At 42.2% G+C, this 24,289-nt stretch overlaps 1 protein-coding gene across 1 annotated transcript in view; it reads left to right on the top strand.

The window, feature by feature from the left end:
• The window catches only part of adcy2a (adenylate cyclase 2a), an 86,358-nt gene that overhangs the window by 44,156 nt on the left and 17,913 nt on the right, over window positions 1-24,289 (top strand). Inside the window, exons 4-16 of the mRNA XM_078287154.1 lie at window positions 9,193-9,342; window positions 12,104-12,252; window positions 12,413-12,524; window positions 13,047-13,174; window positions 17,847-18,005; window positions 18,203-18,335; window positions 19,027-19,203; window positions 19,299-19,342; window positions 19,535-19,615; window positions 19,857-19,926; window positions 20,178-20,275; window positions 20,664-20,748; window positions 23,284-23,421. Of these exons, the coding sequence (XP_078143280.1) occupies window positions 9,193-9,342; window positions 12,104-12,252; window positions 12,413-12,524; window positions 13,047-13,174; window positions 17,847-18,005; window positions 18,203-18,335; window positions 19,027-19,203; window positions 19,299-19,342; window positions 19,535-19,615; window positions 19,857-19,926; window positions 20,178-20,275; window positions 20,664-20,748; window positions 23,284-23,421 (1,524 nt within the window). The remainder of the gene's footprint in view (window positions 1-9,192; window positions 9,343-12,103; window positions 12,253-12,412; window positions 12,525-13,046; window positions 13,175-17,846; window positions 18,006-18,202; window positions 18,336-19,026; window positions 19,204-19,298; window positions 19,343-19,534; window positions 19,616-19,856; window positions 19,927-20,177; window positions 20,276-20,663; window positions 20,749-23,283; window positions 23,422-24,289) is intronic.

The raw sequence follows: 24,289 nt of genomic DNA, 5'->3' as shown, positions 1-24,289 counted from the left end.
TTCATATGCTGACAATACCCAGCTCCTCCTATCGTTCCCGCCAGACGACCCCACAGTCTCGGCACGGATATCGGCATGCCTCGCCGATATCTCGGCATGGATGAAGGAACGCCACCTTCAGCTTAACCTGTCAAAGACTGAACTCCTTGTCATCCCAGCCAAGCGCTTGTAATATCACGCCTTGACTACTGCAACTCCTTTCTGGCAGGGCTCCCGGCATGTACGCTCAAACCTCTGCAGATGATCCAGAACGTGGCGACGCGTCTGGTCTTCAACCAGCCCAAAAGAGCATGTCACTCCGCTGTTCATATCCCTCCACTGGCTCCCAGTTGCTGCCCGCATCAAGTTGAAGTCCTTGATGCTCGCCTACAAAGCAGCAACCAAAACGGCTCCTACCTACCTGAACTCCCTCATTCAGGTCTACGCTCCCTCCCGCCCACTACGCTCTGCCAAGGAGCGGCGCCTGGTGCTGCCACTACAACAAGGCCCTAAGTCTCTAGCCAGACTCTTCTTCTGTGGTTCCTCGGTGGTGGAACGAGTTACCAAACTCCATTCGATCCGCAGAGTCCCTCTCAATCTTTAAGAAAAGGCTAAAGACCCAGCTCTTTAGTGAACACCTTCTCACCTGATGGACTGTGTAATCCAAAAAAAAAAAAAAAAATCTTTATCTGCCTCTATGCACTCTATGCATTGCCTCTATGCACTGCCTCGTAGCACCTATGTCCTGTTGGACCAGAACTTAGCTTTATGGCACTTATTCTCATTGTTCTCTCCTGACTAGATCATTGCTTGTGTTGTATTAAAATCTCATGTGTACGTCGCTTTGGATAAAAGCGTCTGCCAAATGGGAAATTGTAAATTGTATAAAAGGATCTTTGTCTTTCTATCTTCAGCTGTGGAAGGTTGGTCTCTCCCTCTGGCTTTGCGACATACTGTACACTCTGACGTTGGGGTCAGTGATGCAAGCTAACTGCTAATGTACAAAGGCATCTAAGTAACCTACTGCTAATCACGTTACGTAGTCTGATTCGATCTGTTCCTTGAGATTAGGCCTTGAAATTCCATTTTGTCACAGACCAAATTTGATCAGAAGCCATTTTCTCGGTGTGTTGACGTGGAGCCAGGGAACGGTGAATATTTCCATTTTGTATGCTGCGTTTTGATGACGGAGAGAGTGAGAGAGAGAAAGAGAGAGAGAAGAGGATAGATGAAATGCTTTTCACTCCGCTCTCTGCCCTAACTTTGGGTGTCACTCTGAATGCTCGTACGATCTTTTTTGAGTCTGATATGTCCGTGCACAGGCAGGTTAACATGTACAGTATATGTGTATTGGTACACACACATAGACGTTTGTTAGATGTTTGTGTGTGTGTGTGTGTATACCTGTCTGTGCCTCTTCTGTCTTTCTCTGTCAGTATACCAGTGCCACTCCAATCCTCTTGTGTAGGCGCAGGCTCAGTCGTGTCAACTCCTTTAGAGATAAGAGCAATGAGGTTGGGTGACAGGATGCTCTGAGGCTTATTTGTCAGAGGTTAACTACTGGACAGCGGCTATAAAAACCTCTCTGGCTCTAAATATAGCATTTGCCGAGGCGAGGTTGATGGATTTATAGCACTACAACACACTATAAACGGTTCAATCAACCTGTAAATTGGCTAACATCCTTAGGGGGAATGCTATTTGACTTTATTACATGGCTTTGTTGAATACTCAATTCTGATTGGACAATGGATGCATTTCGGGGTCCGGTCCATTTTACTGATTTGTAATCAAATTAACTAGCGACACCTTGTGCCAAAGTCATTACTCCTTCATTACTCCAGATAAAAACTAACCCAGGTTAGAAACACAGATTTTTAGATGCAAAGCACTTCATGGATCCAGAGAGTAACCCACTCACATACTCATTCATTCATTCATTCATTCATTCATTCATTCATTCATTCATTCACTCATCCATTCATTCATTCATTCATTCACTCACAGTTAGTCTATCTGCCCTACAGACATTGAACCAGGATCATTCACTCACCTCCTCTCTGCAACACTGCTGAACTGTGTAGGCTGCTTCACGTCTATAACACTGTGTCCTTGTTCCAATATTACTTTTAATTTGTTGGGAGAGCACAAAACTTTTGATTACTTGTTAGAGTGAACAGCAATCTTCCAGGGTTTGTTTACCTTACTGCGGTTGCAGTTCTGCTACAGTAGCCATGGATGCTAGTTACAGACGTTGCTATGGTCCTGTTGAACTATTTTCTTTGGCATAAGCTTGTAAATGGCTTTAGCTTGTAATAACATTTGAAATTAATACTTTGAGTCACATAATGTCTTTGGTAAGTGGCTGTGTAGTAAGGATAATGTAATGGCTGTACATTACCCCTTACATATTCGGCTATATACAAATGTCTTTCACATGTTAGATAGAAAACATGTTCATAATAAACTTAAGTGTGTTGTTGACATGCAGTTGATATATAGTATAAGTGTTCATATTTGAAATTTTTCTTTTCTAGCCCCAGCTTTAAAGTAGCACTCCAAAACAGTGAAACTGGGGCTGAATTTTAGCTTGAACAGAATGACTTTAATATCTTCCTGGGAATATGTATGCATTATATGTGAGCCATTGTACTTTCATAAAAAACAGTTGCATTCAGTGTGACCCAGAAAAGGAACATCAACAACTTATTTCAGCGCTACTAGAACTATTCATTGCATTTAAGAGAGATATACAGTAGTGTGCTTCAAATAATGCTGGAAATAATACAGTGAGAGACTAAGAATTCCCAGTTCTTCCATTTTCGGTATATAAATATGAAAGTCATTTACAATTTTCTGCTGTAGCTTTGTGTTGGTGTCCCCAGATCCCCATCCCCAGAGCAGCAATGACTTCTCAAAATGTGTCACACGCAGGATGTTCCCTCATGACCAGCGTTTGGGACAGGTTAGACTTGTGAAGTAAATGGCGAGAGAGTGCCTCGAGCTGTTATTTTGTCAAGTAAATGTCTCTCTGAATGTTTTTTTTATTATTTTGTATTTAGTATTGTTTACAGAATGAGCTGAAAGGTTGGTGGTTCACATCCCCCGATCCGCTGGGGAAGTCTGGGTTGAGGAAATTAATAAGAAATGCTTCAAACAGAAACAGCTGCTGTTGTTGAAGTGCACTTTTGTTACGTTTAGCCCGCAACTGTTCCTGTGGCGCTGCTCAGTCGCCACTTAGGCTGCTTCAAAGTATCTTTAACCATCCCAACCACAGCAACTACTTACTGTTGCTATAAAATAATGTCTTCATTGTTTGTTTGCCTGGCTAAATGGGGATAATGTAGTGGCATAGTAAATTTTACATTCTCATCACTGAATCATTTGATTGGATATCGTACTGTTAGAGAGAGAGAGAGAGAGAGAGAGATTCTTACCTTTAAATTTACTTGTTGATTGGTTGTGAATGTACATTTTCCAGACTCACTCAGCAACCTGGAAAAAACACCAGTCCAACCTACCAGAGATATGTAAATGTAAGCCATTAAGTGTCTTAATGCACTCTTGCGCATTATTCAGGTGTGTCTACAAACTGCCCAGGGGGTCTTAAGCGAGAAGGAGCCATGCTGACATCCCCACTTCGTCCAGTCCATTAAACTTTACACGTTTGGCTCATTGGAGTCTTGATGAACCGACTCACCGTATTGAAGAGGCGAGAGCCCCCCATAGGGTCCAGATTTATCTGGATGTAGCGGTCATTGAAGTTCCACCTTTTACTGCATGCTTTGTGTGCAACAGTGATATATTGCTGCACTCTTATTCTGCCTTAAGAGGAGCTGCTTGGAGAATTAAAACTTTGTTCTTCTCTGCTGCTAAAAGGGGCGAGGAAAGATCTGGCACCTAGATGACGTGAAGAAGCATGTTTGGTCTTTCATTATGCCTGTTGAGCTGTGCTTTATAACACTTTACAGCATAAAATACACCCTTGTATACTATTACACTTAGATATCAATTTGTGATGTTCAATGCATTACAGGAGTTTATGGTGATGTAGAGTTGTAATTTACTTTTTTGATGTGCCGACTTTCCCTCAGCCTGCCTCGTCTACTTCTACATGTGTGAGTGATTTCCTATGTTTCCCAAAATGCCTTTCGACAACCCTCAGAGAACGATGGTGAACTTGATGCTTTCAGTCAAAGCTGGGCGTATGGGCATATAAATATCTAGCTAGCCAACTGGTTTATAAACATTGTGGTGTGTCTATGATCGTGGCTGCACCCCTCACTAAAAAACACAACATGTGTTGTAGCTGCATTGCATTCTGGTCTATTGAGGTTACTGCTGGTGGAGAAATTGGGATTTCATCTTCTTCTATGATGGGTTTCTCCCTGTGTGATTGTTGAACGTCGGTGCAAAATGGTGCGTCTAGAAAGAAGCCCTCGCTCTTTCATTCTGAGGGACTGACACCAAAACCTGATGTTTACCGCTGATGTTTTAGATGATTGATGGTTGATTTTTTTATGTTCTCAAACTTCATTGTAGCTGTGCTGGAAATATCTTGACATGATGTCATGTTATCTATGGTTGGCCAGTCATGGGGAATAAGAAAAATACACCATCAAACAAAATGGGTCCAGGAATGCAAGGTACATCACCTATAGCTGTTTTTACAGTGTTATAGGGTGGATTTTCCCTGTTAAGAAAGGACATCTACAATTTTCAAGGCAGTACAAATGGAGCATAGATGCAGAATATGAGGACTGTGATGATGATAACTACATCCATAGAAGAGCTTCTGTGGTATTTTCATTACCGCAGTGTCTCCAGAGCAATCTTCTGCTCTCTGCTGTTTGCAGGATGCTCTTGGTTGTCAATCAAAAGAATATTGGAGTTGAAGAAATTGTAGGAAATGGCCCAATCATCTAGGCCTATTCCTCTGTGATTCCATAGGATGGGCTGCAGTGGAGAAGTCCCTTCACACTGGATCTCTCCTACAATATTAGAGCAGGATTTTCTAAAGAAGTCCTCCTGGGGTGGAGCAACAAGGCAGCAGATAAACTAGAAAAAGTGGGACTATAATGGTTATATAAACTAAGCCATGGACTGTATTACAGCTAAATCAGATTGCTCACATCATAAATACTTAAGATGAACATTTTGTTGACAAAATGATAACACCTTTTCAGACTGGATTTTTACAGTTACTGACTGATTAACTTAAAGTAATAATTTTATATATACTGTATGTATTGCACTTCACTGGAATATATTGGAATTATCCAACCTTACTTTGAACTCAATGCCATGACAGCTGTGCAGTAATAATGCAAATTATTCCTGTGAGCTTTTGGTGGAGTTGTCAGATAGCATGTTTATACGTGACAACAAACACAAAAAACTTTGTTTACTGTTAGTTGTTGAGTAGGATTCATCAAACATTTATAGTACCTACTATGAAAGAGGAGTGAAGAAGATTTTAAAACGATACTTTCATTGGCACAGGTCCACATCATTTATTCATTACAGGACTCAGACTCTATTTTAGCTTGATCTAAGAGAATTTCACATAGACTCTCTATGCCTTGGGCATACACTCAATATTAGTCCCTGTGTTCAGGAGCTAGTGTGACATTTGAATCCAAATGAAGGTCTATTACCTTTGCTAACTTGAATAATTCATATATTAAATATTTAATTCTCATTTGTCTATGTCTATTTCTCTTTTTAAATTTGAAAACGCATAATAAAACTATTACGTGTTTGAGGTTAGAGCCACTATAAGGCAAATGTTTTCATTATACGTCACTCAGGGATTAGGTTTCTGACTACGAACTTAATAAATGTCTTTTGAGATATTCTCAAATATGAACCATTGTATGACGTGTTTTCTTTTTATTTTTTTGTTCATGTAAGAGTGCAAGTTCGTCCCTACTCGTTTGTGCATCTTTCAGCCCTTATTTCTGTCAAAGTGATAATGAAACCATATCTGGATGTCTGTTGCTAACAGGTCATTAAAACAAGATTCACCCTCATCCTGAGATGTCAGATAAGTGCCTCTCTCCACACAGGGCTTAGCTGTGCGCAGGGTTTAGCTCCCTGTTTTCGATAATCCCAGAATCCACCAGAATAGCTCACAGCCCTTAGCCACCTTACTGTGCTGCTATCTGTAATTGGGGATGAATGATTCACACAGCCGAGTTCACCGGTCTGACCTTTGATGGCGGTCTGGATCCATGTCAGTGCCTTGTCTAACAGATATAGCTAATGTAGAAGTGCCCAGTTTTCAGCATGCACTGTGTTCAGTTCAGCAAGCTTCACCCACAAAGACAATAGTTCTGACGCGGTGCTGCTGAAAAACAGTTGCGCAATAAATTTATGATGGAGAACTTGTTTCCCTTCACTCAACCTCAGGCTGTCCCAGTTTTTCGATGTGGTACAAAACTTGTCCCGTGTTAAAAGTTTGGGTATGAGCCAGAAACCCAGATGATGTCAGCTGCAATATATAATTACATTCACAAGACACAAGTAAGGTACACACAAGACACATATTATGAGCCTAAATCAGTTGGGCTGCAACAGAAAAGAGCGTCCCTCCCTAATTGAGATGCTATAGATTCACGCTCTTTGCATTCTGGTCTGTTGAAAAAGATGAGGCATTAGACTGAGATTATAAAACTGGACTGCTGAAAACACTTTTATAATGCAACATGCAGTGGTCCTTGTCCACCCGCCTGTGCCTGCCTTCAATCAGCCAGTCTGTACACTGTGTTCTGAACTCCACACACAAAGTTCAGACTGTTTAGCCAGACTTTCTACTGGCAAAAAACAACAAACAGCTGTGAACTAGGGCCAGACAAAACCGCTTAGGTTGTGTCTTTGACTGACGTCTGTCCCAAATCCAGCAAATAGATATGAGAATAAGCACAGCCAGCAGGCCACGCTCATGCACATGGCCTCCGTCTCTAATTGTTTGCTTTTGTCAAACATAAAGGAGAGAGAGGTACGGACAATGCTGCTGTATTCAAAGCATCTGATAGATTCATCTGATATATTTTTAGAACCGTATTTGTGTCTGGACATACAAAATAGCACTTGTTTTCTAACTAAGGATACTGTTATACCTTTTGTAATATTGGTTATGACTTGTTTTCTATGTATGTAAACTCTAGTTACTGGTTATGAAATATTTTCTGGACAGCGCTGACAAATAATCATCGTCTTGTCATTCAAGACAGAGCACCAGGAAGTGGCGCATCTCTGCTGTTAGCAAAAGGTCACGGTGTTAGCGTTGACACTAGCAGCAGGATTGGAAGACGTGTGTGCATGCATATGTGAAGGTGCATGTGAATGTGTGTGTTAATGTGTATGTGGTCAATGGAAGGTGTGTGTGTTGCCTGTGTACCTGCCTGTCTCTTTGTCTGGCTTGCAGCACTAGACTAAATGTAAAAGTAAGATCCATTAATGAAGATTTTCCGTCATAAAAAGTCTGACCTGTAGCTTTTAATGCAACTTACAACTGCCCTTGTCTTCTACAGGCAATAGACGGAGAGAGGTGCAAACAATTAATTAGCATAAACTTCTGTGAGCCGAAAAAACATCAAATTTCGAATTCTTTTGAATTCTGCTCCGTCTGAGAATTATTACTGGGGAAAAAAACGTTGTTGGTTTGCGCAAAAGGTCACAGGCTTATTTTCCAGGCACGGCAACCTAAATCTATTGGGCATATTTACATCAGAAGAAGAGATGGAGCAAATTGCGTATGGTCGCTGCGAAGAAAAGAAGGTCACTGTTGTGCTGGGGAGAAAGACGGATACATACAGCACTGTAGAGAGACTGTGAGTGAAAGAGAAATGGGGAAGAAGTGAATGAGAGAAAGGGAAGGTGAATGACAGAATGAGAATGTGTGGGAAAGAGTGCAAAGGAGAGATGTGCAACATTTAAAAAAGATGCAGCGCGAGAGAACCATTAGATTGTCCATTTGCTGCAAATTGCAAAATATTGAGCTCAAGGTTATCGGGGCTCCTGGGTCTTTATACGTTCACCTCTCATCAGTGGGCCACATCCTATCATAATAGATCCTCTAATGGAGCTTTCTGGCCAGTGCTGCCATGAGGGACGCATGAAATGTGAATGAAAAATAAAGCGCTGTTTTGTAAAAAAACGGCCGTCACTCGTCGCAGATAGCAATTTGCACTCTATGGACATATTGAAGCATATTTTAGCATGAGCGTTTGTTGTTTTGTACTGTTCTCTACAGTATAGTGGGACGGTAAATAGGGAAAAGGTCAAAGGAAAATGTAACCAATGAGTTCCACTCATGCGGAAGCAATACAATTGTCAATTGTTATCTTTCTGGTATTGTCCTTTGAAGTATACAGTGTGCTTTTGGTATTTATCAATACCTTATAGTACCATCCCCATCCGCAGTAAACCACCAAATACAGTGCAGCATGACTCATTTGTAAGTGCCACAGAGGTACAATGGAGGTGTTATTCGTTTATTTTTTAATAGATCGGTTGAATGAAGACTGAATATAGACTTAGCGGAAAAAGAAAAAAAACAAACTCAAGCACACTCACATGCTGTACCTGCACACACACACACACACACACACACACACACACACATATACACACTCATACAAAGCCTTATGCTGGATAAGAGAGACAGGACAGATCTTCAAGTGCAGACAGAGAGGTGGAAGAGAGAAAGTGAGAGTGTTGCACGTGAGATAGGAGGTGTAAATAGTTGTTTGGGGACTGAGTAGGATGGTAAAATAATCTCCATTATCATCATATTGCTTCATACTATATGATTTTGCCTTATATCTCACTTTTGAGGTTCTTCCTCAACCTTTGATCCGAGGCGTGAAATTTCAGTGTCACCTCAGGACCCAGACTCATTAAAACATAATATTACTATCATGTTGGGACATAAGAAACTGCTATGATCTAAGCATGTATACCATTGTCTTCAAACAGGAGCTACCGGAGATGCAATTGCTTTTCTCTGCCTGTTTATGTAGATCGCAGGATGAAGGGAACAACAGTGAAATGCTGAATGTTTACTTTCTGTGACTTCAGTTTCTTTATCCCAGATTGTCTGTTACACTTAAGATATTTGGCAAGAAGATCATTTTTGTCTGATGCTCTCTGACGGATCCATCCATATTGATCCAAGACCTGCCTTGTCTGTCCTCTCTCCCTGCACAGATTTTGGCCAATATCATTATTTTCATCTGCGGGAACATGGCGGGGGCGTACCACAAACACCTGATGGAGCTGGCACTCAAACAGACCTACCAGGACACCTGCAACTGCATCAAGTCCCCCATTAAACTGGAGTTCGAGAAGAGACAACAGGTACACGGTTCAATAAGGCTAAATGACCAGTGAGCGGTGAGAGTCAGGGAGGCAGCGAGCGAGCGAGTGAGTGATAACGAGGAGGATGTTGATGGTGATTACAGCAGTAATGACGGTGATGGTGAGTGAGAGTGTGCATGAGTGAGGGATGGATTGAGGGACATGGAGGGGGAAAGACTGATGGTGATGATGGTGATAATGATGATTATGATAATGGCAATAATGATGAAGCTGTCTATGTTAGGAGACCAGGAGACCTAACCCTAACCTTGCAAAAGATTGGACAGCTGTTTTTTTCATTTAAACATAAAATACTTACTGTTGTCAGCCGTGGAATCCAGTCAGCTGTGCCATTCCTGTGCTCATTCCTCATGGAGATCAACTTGGAGTCTATAGAGGATTAGGTTCAGGGGTCACCTTTTACAGTATGTGGTAATTGTTTAAATATCAGGTTAATAACCTCAGTTAGTGTAATGATTATGTTAACCCCCCCCCCGAGCCATGTGCTAAATTCCCCATAGTAAATGCAATTTAACATCTTATGGCTGGTGTAGGGTTCCTTTGGTTGAATTTCCCTGCTGTGGAATAATAATATAATACACAGACAATACAATACAATACAATACAGACCTTTCAAAATATTCATTATATTCAGCCAATCACTGGATATGTGTAGCCTATGCCTTTGTGTAATATTAAATTCACATCAGGGCAGATTTTTTCTCATGGTGTTGGGATGCAGCCAAGTTGGAACGAGCTCGTATAGCTAATGCAGCCGATGTTGCTGCTGCCGCATATGACAGCGCCGCTCACAACTGCTGGAATTAGCTAGGCACTGATTAAAGCTTACTGCTGTGAGAAGCGCTAGACTCTTACTGCTGCTGCTGCTGCTGCTGCAATCGCCTTTGGGTTTAGCTGCTGCTGTTCATTTAGCCGGGGACGAATCCAGCTGTTGCCATGAAAGCCCAGAGCTCGAGGTGGAAGCTGGTAAACCCCCCACGGCGAATCCAGCTCGTGTTGTTACAAACAGCCCCGAGTGGAGCAGGCTGTGCTGTTTGCCACGAAAGCCTCGGGGTGGGAGCGCTTCACACTGGCCTCGGAGTGCTACCCGCTGCCTGCGACAGATGACGGTCGCTGTGCAGAGGACGCGCTTCTCCCAGGCACTCGACGCACTCATAATATATGCTGTTTGCTGCATGCTTTTATCCAAAGTGCCCCGCAGTGAAGTGAGCGCATACATTTTCAGTATGGGTGGTCCAGCAGGGAATACAACCAGTGAATTCATCAGAACTCCAAAGCCCGGGCGGTGTTTGTGCCAGGCTCCGCACAGCTGAGCCACCCAGAGCCACCTCTGCACCTCAGAGCCTCAATAATGATAGAGGAAGATGATCAATGGTTCCGGGACGCTTGTCAAGGTGGAGGGGGGGGGATGACATTGGCTTAATAAAGCGTTTTCTCCAACCTTCAACCTCTCCTCACCCTAAGGGGAGTTTTATTCGCTAACCGCTGGGCAGGTTGGCACAGAATAAAAAATCTAGCCTCAGAGAGAAAGAGAGAGAGATGGTTCTACCCCCAGTAAATAAAAGAGAAGCTGTGAGGTGAATAAGGGGTGAGTCTGTCTTTTGGTGGCTGGTAATAGAATAATGAGCAGTCTGAAACAGTTTTCTACATTGCTCATTACCTTGAGGCACAGAAAGTCAACCTGACCCAATGTAGTGGCCAATTAACCTCCACTCAGCGCTTGAAGCTGCAATAGAGGCTGACAATGGGATGATGACAGTTTTTTTCTCCTCCAGTCATGAAAGGTTGTCAGAATCAAATCAGGACTGAATTCAATCAAATATCAATATGCTGAGAATCTGAAACCTTTGCCAATCAAGGCTCCTGGTGATTATTCCTTGATTGCATGATAAGTAGCTGTGGGACAGGAACGTTTGTATTATCATATTTGTTATGCATATTCAAGTAATTAAAGTCAAAGCTTTGTTCTGTGTTTATCACCATAAATCAACCTTAATCCTGGGTCATGGCACTGAGAAACAGTGTGTGATTCTTTGGGTGCTAAAGCATCGACTCCCTGCGAGAACATACTCTGAACCTAATTAAAACAAATTAACTAACTGCTGGGCATCTTTGTGCACACCCCAGCTTTTGAACTTCACCGTGCCGCTGTGTGATTAAACTCACCAGTTAATTGGGCCAACACTTCATTTAAGTGTTTGTAAATGTAAAGGGCTAAATCAGCGGGATGTGGTGCCATGAAATTGCCGGGTGATAGCGAAGTACTGATCTGTTTGGCGCTAGGACCCAATATGACATTTTGTCCAAAATAAAACTGTGTGCTCTTTTCCCAAATGTTTATTTAAGATGCTGATTAAAAAGCGTAGCAAGGGTGTGATCTCTTCTCTTTCCACGTGTGGGACTGTAATTACAGTGCTGAAGCAGGTTCAGCTATGTTTAAGCTGGCATGTTTGTGATGTATGATGGAAAGTTCCCCCCATGAATGCAATCTAAAGTAAATTGTTACATTTTTAAGTGCTTGTATTGCACATAAAACTGTCAATGTCCAATGTACATTACCAAATGAAGCAAAATACCATAAAAATAAATCGGAATAAATCTATGAAATGGCAAAAGCAAAACAGTAGTACATTGTTTTTCCATTTGCTCATCTGCTTCTTTTTCCTTGTTATTCTTCTCCTCCACCGCCGCCTCCTTATTCTTCTTCCTCTTCTTCCCTCATCCCTATGTCCTGTATTAGGAGCGTCTCCTGTTGTCACTGCTGCCAGCTCACATCGCCCGTGTGATGAAGGCTGAGATCATCCAGAGACTGCAGGGGCCAAACTTTGGCCAGATTGAGAACACAAACAATTTTCACAACCTCTATGTCCAGAGACACACCAATGTCAGGCATGTATTATTTATTTGTATTAATAACCAAATTAACCAAATATTTCTGTTACAAGTACAGATTTTGTGCTGTACCAAGGCATATTCATATGTATCTTCAGAGTGTTGAGGGTAGAGAATTTGCTGTGTGTATATTTAATATTTTCTCTTCCATCTCTAGTATACTGTATGCAGATATAGTAGGATTCACGCGGCTGGCCAGTGACTGCTCCCCTGGAGAGCTAGTGCACATGCTGAATGAGCTTTTTGGCAAATTCGATCAAATTGCCAAGGTAAACATTTCATTACTGGACTCTTGTAGCTGAATCACACATCCTAATGCAGTGCCAGGCAAACATTAATTAATAGTTTGGGGTTTATCATTTTTGTTGTGCATATCCAAAATAAATATTTGCCTCTTCCTGCTTAATGGTATTCGAATATAACTGAGATATGCACAACTTTTGGGGAATGGCAATGCACATAACATTGGTTTATGAATATAATAGATATCCAAACTCACTTATAAGACATATTGATTGGACTTGAATTTTGCCAGTTCATTGGTAGCTCCACCTTAAAATTGTTCAGGTGTGACACCCAAGGGCTTCTTTCGAGACTCACCAGTCTAGAAATCAGTGGGTGCACCAACAAACAAAAACACAAATTGATGATACATAAGAGAGTATCCAAGGGTGTGTTTTTCCTTCAAAGAACTAGTAAGAGATTATCTTTCACCCAAAAGTTAAAAAGTTGCCTTTCTGTACATCAGTGGGACCTTTATCTGAGTCTCTGTTCCCACCTTTTCCTTGCAGGAAAACGAATGTATGCGCATAAAAATCCTGGGTGACTGTTACTACTGTGTGTCCGGCCTGCCCGAGTCTTTGCCCAACCATGCTAAGAACTGCGTCAAAATGGGTCTGGACATGTGCGAGGCCATCAAGTAAGTCTCAGTTACATAACGCAGTGCTACCTACGAAAATAAACAGTCCCATATTTGACATGCTCGCTGCACTGCTGCCTCACTGTTAGCAATGCTACAAAGGGGAAACTGCTGCAGGACAAATGCTGGATAGATGTAAGGATGGGAGACTATGACTATGACAATGACAAAGGTTAAATTTAGGTTTTAGTTATGTGACAGATGTTCCAAATGAGATCAAAACACTCACCTAAAATTAAATGGAATTAAATAAAGGATAGAGGAAAGATGCACAACATCACCGGAGTGTGGTGCTTTCCCTTTCCCATAATGTATAACTGTTAAATGGTGTGCAACAATTCTATTCTTCTCACAATAGAGAATTTGCTTAAAGGGAAACTTCGCCGATTTTCAACCAGCATTGTATCATTACAATACGGGTAGTATATGCAAATGAACAATGTTTAACTTCCCTCCATGTTGCCTGCACCCAGAGCTCCCCGCTCATTTGCCGGCAAAAGTCCGCCGGGTGACGCAAAGCGCGGCATTCAGCGGACTTTGGAGATCGGCCTTAGACTACAAACTACGTTTCCGCATTTTCTGTAGTGGTGAAGAAAACTAGTTTCATGATACGAGGCCGAATATCGCGCTGTTGAATCAGACACAACAGAGTCTGGAAGAGGAAGCGACCACCGGACCGGAGCGACATTTCGGCCGCAGCTAAGCTAAGCTGCTAAGTTTCTCCGTGATTCATCCAGAAGAGCTGAATCTAACACAAAAAAACAACTAGCTTTACAATATAATATCGGAGCAGAGATGTGGCGCCACTATTACAACTTATGAGGCTGAATATAGTGCTGTGGAATCAGACAAAACAGAGTGTGGAGGAGAGGGCGACCACGGGAGCTGTAACAGCATCAGCCGAGAGAGATGCACCTGAGAGAGCCGGGGGAGGCTGAACACCTGTGAACGCCCAGTGATGATCGTCAGGGGGACAGACAAAAAACTCCGCGCTGCAACAAACTTCACGGTGCTTTGGTGAACCTGACTTTGTTCTCTGACAGAATATTATATCGGACTTTGCTAACTCTGAATACAGAACAACAGCGAACAGCGACTGTGTTAACTTTACCTGTAACTTGCGGCTACATCCAGCGGCACCGTTCAGCACTCGGTAAGTTGATCCACTGACTCCAGCGTGCTGGTTTGTTTTATGATCCTTTGAAAACGGGTGCGATTTATCCAGACTCGATGAGGAAAAACATTTTGTAAATGAAAATAAGCCTCAGTAAAGAGATATAATGCTGCTTTGTCTCTGCTAACTTTGTCTTTGGTGCTACACTAACCGTGAACACACCGTCAGAGTCAGTGACGTGCGCAATGCATTCTGGTTGTTGTAGGATTCCCCCTTAAGAGCAATATGGGGAATCTACAGCCGTTTTCTCAGTTTTCTCTGGTCATAGGGCTCCAATTTCAAAAATAATTGCACATTTCTACTACATGGGTGACCTAGTTTTAATAAATCATCATATTCACAGCAGTGAAATAGGCCTTTAATGCCCATACGTGTGTCTATCAACTCAGCTACACCCTGAGGACCCTCAAGAGTCTCTTTATACTTCTGGAAACGTTAGGTGCTACTTCTGAACACCTAAATTACCAAGTGTGTAAGGTTCAGCCTTCGAGCACAGTGCTTTTTTAAATTGCATTGTATTGTAACGTCACTACCAGTCATGTTTTTTTCGTTATCGCAAATTAGGGATGCCCCGATAACGTTTTTTGACGCCGATCGCCGATCGTCTATGAGCCATATCTGCCGATACTGCTTGGCCATAGATAGTTTTTGTGTTTTGTTATAGCAGCTGGTATAGCAGTATTATAGGTCTAACAGTTTCCATTTTACATACATTTCATCCATCAAATTGAGTCCTGGTTAAAAAGTATCCACATTTTCTTTTTTTCTACCTCAATATTTACTTGATCATTATGTAAACAAAACCATGTGCGTTCTAGGTAGCGCAACATGATTTAGTGAGATAATGAAGCACAAGACTCAGACTGTTGCCACTTGCCTGTGTTGTTGAGTCGAGTTAAATAAATGGAGACACCCTCCGAAGATATATATCCGTTTCAGTCTTTGTTTTTGTATAAGTGAATGTTCTTAAGAGAGAGAGAAATGAGACTTTTCAGTTGCCTCTCCGCTGTTAGGGTCTCGACCGTCGTCCAGTACGACGCGGACAGCGGTGCAGAGTGCAGACCATTATGTAAACAAACGCACGTGGCATGCGATGAATTGATGCATTAAATAAGCAGAGCATTAAATGAGGGGAAGTAGCGGGCTTGACGGACTGTGACGTTACTGGTTGTCCATGAAGATTTGTGTTTATAATTAACATGTAGCCTAAAGAAATATGAATTCAAGAAGTTCAAGAAGAGAAATGGCTCACGTGTTTTGCGTCATCGATCGATTTTTGCAATCGGCGACTATAAACCATTATCGGAATTCTCCGATCTCATATTTATACTGAATATCGGCCGATTCCGATTGCTGGCCGATCGATTGCGGCATCTCTATCGCAAATGTAGCTGCATAAAAACATGTGGAAGAGCAGTGGTGGTGAATGCAAGGTCCTGTCTCGCCTCTAGGCATCAGCCAAAGGCAAAGGGGGAGGCGAGAGAGTGTCAGAGAGAGAGAGAGAGAGAGACCTTGAGTAAAAAAGAAAGCAAGCAGAGAGGGATTATAGGGAGAAGGAGAGTGAACGAGAGAGAGAAAGACATACAGAGAGAGAGGGAGGGCTTTGTGTTTCATGTGTGCACACCATTTTTCTCACTGCACTTAGGAGTGTGAGGATGTATTATTGTGCGAGTGTTCGTGCCTCGCGTCCGTGTTGTGGGGGTGCGGCGGGTTAGGATTTAGTGTAGCCTTTGTCAGACAATGTGCCTGGCAGAGCTGATAATTAGCCCTGAGGCTGCTGCAGGTCACCGAGGGGAAATGACGCACGCTGCCGCTGACATCAGCCCAGCCAGCGGCCCCACACCTACCTGTGTATGTGTGTGTGAGCCTTTGTGCGTGTGCAGGCATTTGTGTGTACTGTATGTGTGCGTGGGTGTGTTCACTTCCAAGTATCCAAGGATGTATTATGTGCTTATATGTACGTATTTGCCTCAATGTGTTAGCCACGATACAAAAGTTAATTCGAAACTTCACTTCCTTTATCAATGAGAGAGCATTGTGTAAAAAAATACCTTCCTGAATGAATTTGATTGAAAGTGTGTTTGTGTGTGTGTGTGTGTGTGTGTGTGTGTGTGTGCATATGGATGTATGCATGCCACACTATCCTTAGATCTTTTAGCGGAATGGGAATTAATGTGCAGCTTTGATGGCATGTTTATGTATTCATATGTTTATGTATGTGTGTGTGTATATGTTTGTGTAGAGGATATGCTTTCCTACATAAATGAGGATCATGCTGCGTGTGTGTGCATGTGCATACAACATTACCCTGTCTTCGAGTGGGAAATAGTGAGTTAGTTTCTTGACTCTACCGTTGCTGCTGGCAGACAGGAGAGCCAAACGTTTCCTTCAAGCGTAACAGCTGCTGCCAAGCCATTCAAGGAGTTGGGGAAAGTGCTTTCAGAGGACATAATGAGATTTTTAATGATGATAATCATAATTAGCTTGTAGGGATTCAGCGAGTTGCTCAAGGACACTCCAGCATGGCCGGAGCTTGCCGACACAGGGGGCTTCAACCAGGTCCTGTGGGTGAAGGACAGTTGGTCATTACAGGTCATTACAGTCATTTGGGGTATTGTGGAAGAATTTCTATGTCTATGATGATCTTCCTAGGCTCAACATTGAATGATTATTATATAAAGCACACCAACAGACATCTAATGACCCACTGTTGAACACATATACTACCATATGATGACACATGATGCACCATCGTCCACAATATTCCACAGTGTGCATGTTTGTACATCCATGACCTGCACTAAGAATGTCACCTCCTAGGTGTTTTGTCTGGCTAAATCTCTTTAGGTTGAAAAGAATAGAGATTGTACATACATTTTTCATGAGTAGTTCTAATGATTTTTTAAAATAACCAATGCTTCCATGTTATCTTGGCATCATCAAATTAGAACTTATATTTAGCATAAAAGATGATTGTGTATTGATTGATTGATTGTAGATTGTGCTGGATTGTGCATCTGGTGTATAGTACTAGCGATTATAAAAATATCCTACATCTATCCAGTAGAAGCACAATCCAAATCTGCTCTGTAACTCCTTTTAAGTGGATCAAAGATGGCTACATCTGTACTGTCTCATTTTAATAACACCTTGTCTTATTTGGCGGATGTGGCTCAGGAGGTAGAGCGGGTCGTCCACTAATCAGAAGGTCGGTGGTTAAGTCCCCGGCTCCTCCAGTCCGCATGTCGGAGTGTCCTTGGGCAAGATACTGAACCCCAAATTGCTCCCAATGGTTGCGCCAGCACCCTGCGTGGTAGCTTGCCGCCATCGGTGTATGAATGTGTGTGTGAATGGGTGAAGTGCTTTGAGTGGTTGGTAGACTAGAAAAGCGCTATATAAATGCAGTCCATTTACCATTTACCATTTACAAGATAGATGAGATGGGTAACAATTCTCTGTGGCTCTACTTTAGTAAATGTCTGTTTTTGTGCACAACAGGAAAGTGCGAGACGCCACAGGGGTGGACATCAACATGCGTGTTGGGGTGCATTCTGGGAATGTCCTGTGTGGCGTGATTGGACTTCAGAAGTGGCAATATGATGTGTGGTCACATGATGTCACACTGGCCAATCATATGGAGGCAGGCGGTGTACCAGGGTGAGCAAAAAACGTTTATTTTTGAATGTTGCCTAGAAACTTAGAAACTACTTTTGTTCCTTATCCTACTTTATCTGCAGCGATTTTTGTCCTGTTGGTCACTGTTAATCCCTGCTGAAGGATAAAGCCAGATCCATCATTAATGATCACAGAAGATTAAACCTATTCATTGTCTGACCACGCCTGTTAATTTTCAGGCGAGTCCATATCACCTCAGTAACACTGGAGCACCTGAATGGCGCCTACAAGGTGGAAGATGGGGATGGACAGGAGAGAGACCCCTACCTGAAGGAGCATGGAGTCATCACCTACCTGGTCATCAACCCAAAGGTAGCACATACACTGGGGGTCACATGGAATCAAACTGAAATCCCCTGAAAGAGAAGAAGTCACCTATTTTACATGGAAGGATTAATCACTTTGGGAGATCAATGAAAAACTCTCACGCTTGTGACTTTAAAACAAAGCAGTGCCAACTATCATGCCCCCTCATCACAATTGTGCATAATTTTTCCCTTTTCAGGTTGTTTCATATGCCTCAGAGGAGGCATAGAAGCTGAAACCTATGCTGCATTTCACAATACAAAAGCAACTAGAGAAAAAACAGAAAATATTGAAATTCTAATAAACTTGTATAGTAGAAATATGTTTTTCTCCTATCCCATAACTCATCTTGCGACCCAAAATGTTGCTCCTTTCAGCTGGAGAGAATGATCGAAATTGAACTTTGACATTCCAGGTGCTTGATGAGGTATTGGTCTTAAATTTAAATGTTTCTTAGATTCAATTTCAGCAAGAGACTTTCCCATCATTTTGTGCAAGAGCATGCTTTCAGAAAGCCTAATGCCCTTAAACCTATTATATTCAAGCAGTACCTCTTTTTTCTATTTCTCTGCTGTTTTCTACTATGCATTATGAATAGATTCCACTTACACAGCAAACATTTACGGGACGATCCTGCACGCAGCTCACCCTGTGTGTAATAAAATGTGTGCTCCACTGTCTGTGTGTGTGTGTCCAGGTGGAGCGCCGGAGCCCGCAGCACCACTACCGTCCCAGACACACACTGGACGGAGCGAAGATGAGGGCCTCGGTCCGAATGACCCGCTACTTGGAGTCCTGGGGAGCCGCCAAGCCCTTCGCCAACCTGCACCACCGAGACAGCATGACGAACGAGAACGGAAAGATCAACACTGCTGTGAGTCGTTTTTTTTACCGCCTGTGTGTTGCAATTTGGACGAGCGGGACGTTCGGCCGTAGCTTGTAACCCATCTCTCTCCTCTCTCGCTCCAGGATGTGCCGATGGGGCAGTATCACTTCCAGAGGAGATCAGAGAGGTTAGCTTGCTCGTTTCGCACAGCTCCGGCACCATTTTCTGTGGGAGGATTATCCCCCAATGCCTTGATATCACAGAGACAGATGACTGTTTAACAAGAGCAGACTTGAGCTAGAGGCCTTGATGAGTGTGACTAATGTAATGTGAAATCAAGAGATGTTCTATCTGTTTTTCTTCTTGCTACCCAATAAAGAACAAAGTCCCAGAAGAAACGGTTCGAGGAGGAACTTAACGAGAGGATGATCAGGACTTTTGATGGGATAAATTCGCAAAAGTAAGGGTGTTCCTAAAAAGAATTATCATTAATTTTGACATGGTTGTGAAATCAGAATGCTTTGGGAATTATGCTAATGCTGATAAGCTCTATAGTAACTTAGTTATGATGAAAAAAGAATCAAAGTTAACACAAATTATGGCATGGATCCCCTTATTTTAGGGGACATTTTATTGAATACAGTGCTTTGCCTCTCCAATATTTCTTCTTCTGCTTTTGAATTATGTCTCTATACTTCCAGGCAGTGGCTGAAGTCTGAGGACATCCAGAGAATATCATTATTCTTTCACAACAAGTCCTTAGAGAAGGAGGTAAGAGACGGTACAAGTAAATTGGTATCATTCACAGCTCAGTAGATGTAGATATGTCGGAGTAGTTGGGTTTAAAGAGAATCACGGAACATATTGTTACTGCCTGTTCTCTCGCCTACATCCAGTTTCAGTCTGGCAAATTGCAGGGGGGAGTTGGCATGTCTGTCAAGGACTAGAGGAGCTTTTGAAGTGGGGCAAATATCAGTTTTAAAAAGCTTTGTCAAAGCCTGACCTTCTTTTTCTCCTTTCAGTACAGAGCAACAACCTTGCCGGCCTTCAAGTACTATGTCACCTGCGCCTGTTTGATCTTTTTCTGCATCTTCATTGTGCAGATTCTGGTCCTGCCAAAGTATGTGTGCTCTATTTAATACTATACGAGAAATAGTATCACTGTTACCTGATCTAACTCCCTGCTTTAGTGCTGTAAGAAAACAGCATGTACTCTATATTTATTCTAGGCGATCTGTCTATGACTTTTTACACAATGACATGACATTTTGAGCGAAGTTGTTGATAAAGTAAATGTTTAGTAAAGTAAATCTTTACTTATATAATACAAACTGAGGTTATAAAGTGCTTCACACAAAAGAGACAGGGAACAAACAATGCAATACAGCATCTGCAACGACAGAGCAATGTTAAAGGAAATGAAATGACTGGAAGGAAGACTCAAAGTCGTAAAAAAAACAAGTGTGAACAGACACGTTTTAAGACCACATGTACTTCTCTCTTTTCAGAACAACAGTCTTGGGAATATCCTTTGGAATGGCTTTCCTTATTCTCTCCTTGATCCTCTTCATATGTTTCATTGGACACTTTCTGGTGAGTGGTGTGCTTCTGTAAATCAATCTACTGCTCTCTTTTGGACATGTTTTAAATGGCAACATCGCTCTTACGCTTTCTTTTGAATCCTTATATTAACATAAGAGCATGCATCGCCATCGCAGGCGTACGCTGTACATTGGAACATGCACAAGAGCCTGAGTTCAAACGCTGCCTCAGCTCACTTCTGTGATCCCCACCGTCGACTAAAAATGAATGAAATACCAAAAAAAAGAAAGAGAACGGTGGAAAAAAAAACAGATAACTACTGGAGTAAACATAAAAGACAGCATAAAGCCCAATATGCCACAGGCCACTACAACCCATTCTTCCCAATGTTTGGTCTTTAGCTCTCTGTAAGTGAGAATCTGCTGCTTGGCTCTGAACTGTGCTCTCCTTTGGATGTTGCCCAAGGCTTAAACAAAAGACAAAAAAAAACACAACACGATAGCTAAAGTTTAGAAGCCTCCTACTGCCTCTTGTGAGCTCCCTTTGGCAGTGCTGGATCTTCGCTTGAGCTCCTTCCTCGTCTACTTTTTGGGGAATTTGCCGACAGTGGTGAAAGCCTGTCCTCGGGTTCTTCAGTGCAGAATCGGCCTCATGGAAGGAAGATACTGATCCTTTGCACATAGGAATACTAGCCGACTTAATTGAGATTTGTGTCTGTCAGTTTCAAGAGCATACTCGCTTGCTTTGTACCGGGAAACGGGGAGGGAATCAAGGCTGTAGCGGTACACAGCGCGGTATACAGCATGTTAAAGAAGAGATGGCTCTTAATATAATCCACCTTCTGTGATTCATAGAAGAATAGCAAATCTTTCAGCTCCAATTGACCCACATCTAAACTAGTGCCACATAAGGTTAAAATCAAATCAGGAACACATTTCTGATTTTATGTTTTCATCATTGCAGGCGGAATATAGGAAGATCTGATTCTAATGACGTTCAAAAACATTTTTTTTTTCTGCTCCTATGTAAATCCGGGCAGCCTTTGAAAATCAGACAGCTGATCCAACCAGACAGTCTGATTGCAAGTTGAGTTTCCACCCTGGTGGCACTCCAACATCAGCATGCTTTACTATGCATATACTTCTTTTTCCATTCCCGGTCACAAAATGAGGTATTGACCTACTTAGCATTTCTTATGGAAACTTTGTCACTGTTGGGAGGGAGTGCTGCCGGGGACCTTTTAAAGGTCAGACATGTTTATTTGATGAACCGCGTTACATATTCTGCTGGTTCTCTAACTGTGGAACTTGACTTCTTCTCCTCTCAATTAGCCCCGAGCGGATCGTCTTACTCTGTGCTTTGATTGAAAATTCCCAGTCACTTGTCTCATTTGAGTCGTAAATGTCTTGACTAGAGTTGCTGGTCGAGAGGTGTAAACTAGATAAGATATGCTTTTGAAAACGCCTTGTGTTCAAAAAACAAAACAGCACATCCCACTGTGACTCTATATTTCCGGTGATCCTGAATAATACAGTCTGCCACGCTGGGTTCAGAGTATTGTAATGCACGTCTCCGAGCCATTCAAATGTCACATCCACTCAGCCTCAATGATGCTCAGGGAATGCTCTGAGATGATCAAGCAAATGATTTAGGCTTTTGCTTTCATTATCTAGCTATGAGACACATTCAGCCGAAGGCAGGGTCGCACAGAGGAAAAGCGATTGACTGTAAGTGGGCCAGCTAGCATTTGCTGAAGCCTGGGAAGGTTTGACTTGTATTGCATCGTCTCCCCACAAAGAAACAGTGAATGTATGTAAACATATTAAAATGGTGATGGCTGTGCTGTAAGGCATATCAGTTTTGAACATTGCAGTATTTTATGAGGAGGCTGATTACAAAGTGCAGCAGTGGAATCTGTTTGAGTCCTGTATACTGTGCCGCCCCTCTTAAAAGCAGACTAACTTTGCCCTCAGCAATATTGATTTGATTCCTGAACTAGTGAAGCAGGACGTGGAGCTATTTAGCAAGCCTGTAGTCTCGCTTTGATGCTAATGGAAGTTAGAAAAAAAAATATCAGTGCAGTTGGATACAATGTATTCTGGTTGCTAACATCACTTTGCACATAATGGAATCAATTGTAGTGGTCATTTTGGGACGCTATGATTGTATGCAGTTTGAGATGTATTGAAGCATGGAGCATTAAGTTAATTGGACCCCACTTCCAGTAATTGTATGCCTCTCACACTTGGTGATTGGCACTGGTAAGGCCATTAGAAGATAATCAGTCATAGGTGCTTCACTGCGTGAGCCAGTTATGTATCATTTATTTCACATCATTTGTCTTCACTCAACAGAGAAGATTAACCTGTGCGTGTGTGTGTGTGTATCCATGTCTGTTTTCTATTTTGTTTGTGCACATATGCTTGTCTTGGCGTCTGTTCCTCTGTGTGTGCGCGAGTGTATGTTTGTATGTTTGTGTGTCCACGTCCTTTCATATGTTTGTGCCGTGTATTCCATGTATTCACGCCATGTATTTCTACCTGTACATGTCTCTGTTTGTCTGTTGGTGTGTATATGTCCCCTCAGCACTGCAGTAAAAGCGCCTCCACGTCTTGGATGTGGCTGCTGAGGTCATCAGGCATTATCGCCAACAAGCCGTGGCCCCGCATCACTCTCACCATGACAACCACAGCTCTAATACTCGTCATGGCGGTCTTCAACATGGTAAGCTTTTGTGTTTACTGCAGTAAGGGAGGGGCGCCGCTAATGAGGCTTCAGTGAGAGCGGAGTTTAGCTCCCCTTCTCTAACTGCCGTGTGATTACACATTAACAGAATGCAACAAACGCTGGTTCTTTGGCTACTAGTGGGTTTATACTAACCTGGACTTGAAATATTTGCTTCTCAGACTGTTGAATTTGGTTACACACTGAAGCAAAAAAAGCTTACTCTTACTGTCTCTCCTCTTATTCTGCATGACAACTCATTGTTCACCATATTATACTCTGTTACTGTCTAATTACAAAGTAATTGCAGAAATGAGGGAGTTGCATTTTAAAGGGGCATTAAGTAAACTATAGCCATTATTGACCAGCAACCAGTAGGAATCTCCTACACAAGTCTGCCACAGCCCTAAACCTCCACCTGTCCCCTTGAGTGATGGTGGCCTGCAATTGACATTAAAGTCACATTTTCACAATAGAGACGAGTAAGCTAACTAATTGGAGCAGAGATCCAATAGAAACGTCTAGTGAAGAAGCAATATATCACAATGCAAAATACTGTAGTAATAATAATACTGCTTTCGTAATTGTTGAGTCATTGGTATTGAACAACAACCAAACTCTCACAGATATATTATAGTCATTTTGTACTATGGGACATTAAAAATCGTACTTATTTCCCATTTTATAGGGTTGCTCCCATACTGTAAAAAGACCGGTAAAAACACAAACGTAAAGAAAATTTGGCCACTGCTAATACTACATGAATAGGAATTCTGATTCCACTAATGTTAAATGAATAGGAATTATGATTCCGCTAATACTAAATGAATAGGGAACATGGGACAATCAGAGATTTGGGCAAAATCCT

Source organism: Centroberyx gerrardi, chromosome 12 (genome assembly GCF_048128805.1).
Source record: "Centroberyx gerrardi isolate f3 chromosome 12, fCenGer3.hap1.cur.20231027, whole genome shotgun sequence".
Classification (NCBI taxonomy): Eukaryota; Metazoa; Chordata; class Actinopteri; order Beryciformes; family Berycidae; genus Centroberyx; species Centroberyx gerrardi.
The sequence above is the reverse complement of the archived record's forward strand: the minus strand, read 5'-3'. Positions and strand labels throughout refer to the sequence as shown.